This window comes from Bidens hawaiensis, unplaced genomic scaffold, assembly GCF_021521415.1.
Source record: "Bidens hawaiensis isolate Kalapana, Puna unplaced genomic scaffold, B.hawaiensis_p1.1 tig00001461_1, whole genome shotgun sequence".
In the NCBI taxonomy this organism is placed as follows: Eukaryota; Viridiplantae; Streptophyta; class Magnoliopsida; order Asterales; family Asteraceae; genus Bidens; species Bidens hawaiensis.
The window spans coordinates 1,016,890-1,022,233 of NW_027491082.1; the positions used below are offsets into that span (position 1 = coordinate 1,016,890).

Below are 5,344 nucleotides of genomic sequence, written 5' to 3' on the forward strand. Positions count from 1 at the left end.
GTATCTTGTTTAGATATAATTTTTTAAATAATAAGATCTATTAAATTTAATTTTTAAGCTAATATGACGATAAGACAACTAGTTTTGTACTAATATGACGATGAGACGACGAGTTAAGACACATGACGTCTCAAACTCTTAACGTCGGGTCGGTATTTTTACCACCACAAATCTGTATAATAACTTAATTTATCTGTGTACGCTCATAGTTTCATTTCCTTCAATTATAATGATCTTCTCTCTATACTATCTCATAATTTCATTTCTCAATTATTACATCATCCCTAAATAATTGAGACCCATATGCAGACAAAAAACAATCGGTTTCAAGGTAAAAGACAACACACTTGATCAATCAATATTCAACAGCTTTATAAATAATCAACCAAAAGGACTCACACACATACACATCTAAATCACACCTAATTCAATTCTCCAGCCAAATTTCAATGGCAGCACCAATGACTTACAACCACCACCGCTACTTCTCCGATCAAAGCAAACTCCACGCAACAACAACAACAAGCTTAGCCTTCGAATTCGACATCTGGAACGTGACGTCATCGCCGGAATATCACAAAACTCTACCGCTTTCTCCGATCTCCAACAAATCCGTACCGGCATCGAATAATCGGAGACGAACGGCGGCGATGTCGTTGCCGGTGGACGTTCCGGACTGGTCGATTATTCTCAAACAGGAGCTCAGGAATAATAATAATAATAATAATAATAATAATAATAATAATAATAATAATAGTAACCGTACGGACGGTAGTGACGATGACGAAGAAGATGAGTTTGATGACGTGATTCCGCCGCATGAGTATTTGGCGCGTGGAAGAAACGCGTCGTTTTCGGTTCATGAAGGAATTGGAAGGACGTTGAAAGGAAGAGATCTGAGCCGTGTACGGAACGCGGTGTGGAAACAGATCGGATTTGAAGATTGATTGATTATTGGTTGATTGATCCAAAATTTTGCCATGAGTTAACTATTAGTAAATGATTATTATTATTCTTATTCTATATACTTTGGTTATGATGCCTATTGTTCTATTTGTTCATCAATTTTGATAGTTTAAAGTTTAAACGGACGGATTAATGTAACTTCGATTGCAGTTTTGCGGATTTTGAGACTGAAATGATGAGTTTTTGTTTGGTTGGATTTGTGCAGTTTGGTTTAACTTTTTTAATTTTTATTATTTTTGGTTTTGAGATTTTAGTGAAAAATGAAAACGTTCGGAAGAAAGAAAGTTTCAAACGCAGCGTGTTGACGTTGACTAATAAAGGTACAAATGGTTGACCGTTGACGAATTCTATATCATTTTTAGTGGCTTTCCTATTTCTGTTTCTATTTGATCATTTTTTTTAAATTCAACTAAAAAGATAAAATATAGCTAAGAAAGTGACATGATCAATTTGTTATTATGATCAACTTGTTTGATTTCTTGGTCAAGCATCTTATTAGTTTGTCTTCTTAACGAAAGTTGCTTGTCTTTTTAATGAAAGTTGTTTTTTTTGAAAGAAAAAAAGTAAATAAATTATATATTTAGTGAAAATAATTAATGAAGCCGTGTATTGTACACTGAATAATTAAAATACTAAGAATTCACCTATATACTTCTTTTTTGGTGTTAATATCGGATTCCTAACTGGCTACGATAATTGCATAAAAATTTTCAGCATTAAGTATGTTATTTATTCGATAACTTATAAAGCTTGGTTACTATTTGTAAATAGTTACTGTATTGTAACTTTTCCCCTATTTTATTCGGCGTATGATAAGTGAACCAAAAGAGAGTACAAAAGTATCCATAATCGTTAACTCCAAGCTTGTTGATAGAATTTTAGCAATACGAAACATTGAGTAACAAAAATATTGTTAACTCCAAGCTTGTTGATAGAATTTTAGCAATACGAAACATTGAGTGACAAAAATATTGACATGCAATACCAAAATATATTCATGTTACACACCATGTACAAATGCATGCCCATGTTGCAGTTATTAAAAATCATGAAGTTATTTAACAAATCTTGATTCAAGATTTGACCTTTTAGACTAACCTATAATGATTAAACAGCATGCTGCAAATCGGGCATATACCATGTTGGGTTCATTATTGTCTGCATGTTTAGTTTGATCCAGCAGAATGATGGGCCTGGCCCAAGTGTGTTTGAGTCTGCATTTGCACGTTTATTTCCGTAATGTTTGCATGGTAGTTAGGGTTGAATAGTGTCCCATGTTTGTCCTGGTTTGTGGGAAATCATGGAGTATTAGTGGTGCACGTTTAGAGTCAGTTTCTTTTACTTTGTAGCTATTTATAGCATGTTATTTTATGGAATGAATCATCAGATATTGTGAGTGAATCAGCGATACCTCTTTTACAAGTGGTATCAGAGCGCAACTTCTGGGTGAGAGAGACGAGTGAAACAAGTTTCCATGGCTGAAGAACACGCAGGTTTTCAACCTCCATCAGTCCCAAAGTTTGATGGGGATTACGATCATTGGAGCATGGTGATGAAGACGCTGCCGAGATATACTGGGTCGTGATCGAGCCGGGTTTCTCTGAACCCGGTGAAGGAGAACAACTCACACCCATACAACAAAATAACCTAGAAACGATGCGATTGAAGGATCTAAAGGCCAAGAATTACTTGTTTCAATCAATTGACAAGCAAATTCTGAAGACAATGACTAAGAAAGATACGGCGAAGGAGATATGGGACGCTATGAAGAATAAGTATCAAGGCAATGCTAGGGTGAAAAGAGCTCAACTTCAGAGATTCCGCAGAGATTTTGAAACCCTTGAGATGAGGGAAGGAGAAGGCATAACTGAATACTTTGGTCGGGTTATGGTTGTTGCTAATGACATGAGGAATTTTGGAGAAGACATGACAGATGTTAAAGTGGTGGAGAAAATTCTCATATCCCTCACTGAGAATTATAACTTCGTCGTGTGTTCTATTGAGGAGTCTAAGAACATTGATGAATTATCGGTCGACGAGCTTCAAAGCTCTCTTCTTGTTCACGAACAAAAGCTGTCTCGAAAACTGCCTGATGATCAAGTTTTAAAGACTGAGCTTGAATCATCTAGTGGTGGACGGGGTCGTGGACGAGGAAGAGGGTTTCAAAGTAGAGGTCGTGGACGTGGTAGAGGAAGATCAAGACCAGATTTTGACAAGTCACTTGTGGAATGCTATCGATGCCATCAACTCGGTCACTTTGCCTATGAATGCAACCGAGGTGACAAGTCAATTAATTACGCAGAGTTTGATGAAGGGGAAGACTTGCTGATGATGACACATGTAGAAACAAATGAAGTGCAACGATCAGGAATTTGGTTCCTTGACTCAGCATGCTCTAACCATATGACGGGTACTCGTGAATGGTTCATAAACCTTGATGAAAACTTTACGCACACGGTGAAACTTGGAAATGATCTTCGACTTACAGTCAAAGGAATAGGCGATGTGAAGATGGTGGTGGATGGTTTGTCACAAATAATCATAAAGGTGTACTACGTTCCTGATCTCACTTCAAGTCTTATAAGTCTTGGACAGTTACAAGAAAAAGATGTCACGGTGTTGATAAAACAAGGAGAATGCAAGTTGTATCACCCACAAAGGGGGTTGATAATCACTTCCAAGATGACTAAGAACAGAATGTTCTTGGTTAGAGCCACTCTAAAGTCTGAAGGGAAATGTTTGAAAGCAGAAAAGGAGATCCCAGAACAGTTATGGCACAAGCGTTTGGGCCATGTGAACAACAAAAGCCTGAGAACAATGCAGTTCAATCGGATGGTAGAAGGTTTACCATATGAAGCTGAGTCAAGTAAAGCATGTGAAATATGCAACCTGGGAAAGCAAACAAGGGAGAACATACCAAAGAAGAGCCTGTGGAGAGCATCTAAGAGGCTAGAATTACTCCACACTGATCTGTGTGGACCCATCAATCCAACATCCCCTAGTGGGAAGAGGTATGTCATGGTCATTGTTGATGATTTTTCTCGAAAGGGTTGGGTATATTTTCTTGAAAAGAAAAGTGAGAGTTTGGATTATTTTAAAAAGTTCAAGATCATGGTTGAAAATGAAATTGAAGGAAAAATAAAGTGTCTTAGAAGTGATCGTGGAGGAGAGTTCACTTCAAAGGTTTTTAATGAATTTTGTGAGGATAATGGAATCAAAAGACAACTTACCACTGCATACACTCCGCAGCAAAACGGAGTGGCAGAACGTCGAAATAGAACATTGATGGATATGGTAAGGTGCCTGTTGATTGAGAAGAACATGCCAAATTACTTTTGGTCTGAAGCAGCAAGTTGGGGAAGTCATGTGTTGAATAGATGTGCCACAACATCTGTTGTAAATTTGGTTCCAGAGGAAAGATGGTCTGGAAAGAAACCAAAAGTTGACTACTTTCGAATTTTTTGGTGCATTGGGTATGTATTGATTCCTTCCCAACTAAAAACTAAGTTAGACAATAAAAGCATCAAGTGTGTCTTCTTAGGTATTAGAAGGGAATCAAAAGCCTACAGAATGTTTGACCCCACCCAAAAGAAAGTTACAATTAGTAAAGATGTTGTCTTTATTGAAAGTAAGGGATGGGAATGGGGCAAAGAAGTGACAGGTCAGGGAAGACTGACTTTCCGTGATGGAGACATAACAAATGGAGAGAGAAGACATGGGAATGATCAAAGTGATGGGGTTGGACCTACTTTAGAACCTAACACTCCACCTAATGAAAGCAACAACACACAGAATATTGTTGGTGAAAGTAATGCCTCAGCCTCTCAAAATAATTTGCAACAAGTAGTTAACCAACCCTCTAGTCAAGAAGCCATATCACCCCAAGGAGAAAGAGAATCCTCTCAAGGAAGAGTCAGATCAGCACCTGGTTGGTTGTCTGATTATGTGAGCGGGGAAGGGATGTCAGAGGATGAAGCTTACTATGCCATGTACAACTGATGATCCAGAAAGTTTTGAAGAAGCTGTGAAAGAAACGAAGTGGGTTAAAGCAATGGAAAGCGAGATGAACTCTATTTTGAAGAATGGGACGTGGGAACTTGTTGATCTTCCTAAAGGTGTTGAGCCAATTGGTGTTAAATGGCTATATAAGACTAAGCTGAACGAAAAAGGTGAAGTGGATAAGTATAAAGCCAGATTAGTAGTAAAGGGCTACTCTCAAAGAAGGAGAATTGACTATGATGAGATTTATGCTCTAGTTGCACGATGGGACACGGTTCGAAGTATCATAGCCATTGCAGCTTAGCGTGACTGGACCATCTATCAGTTAGATGTCAAGTGCGCGTTTTTGAATGGAGAATTGAAAGAGACGGTATTTGTA

General features: G+C 37.8%; 1 protein-coding gene across 1 annotated transcript; it reads left to right on the forward strand.

Annotated features, from left to right (window-relative positions):
- The first annotated feature begins 449 nt into the window (after positions 1–449).
- On the forward strand, positions 450–947 carry LOC143578369 (protein S40-4-like). The gene is made up of 2 exons (XM_077061969.1): positions 450–679; positions 758–947. Exons 1-2 carry the CDS (start codon positions 450–452, stop codon positions 945–947), a joined length of 420 nt encoding a protein of 139 aa, XP_076918084.1.
- The last annotated feature ends 4,397 nt before the right edge of the window (positions 948–5,344 follow it).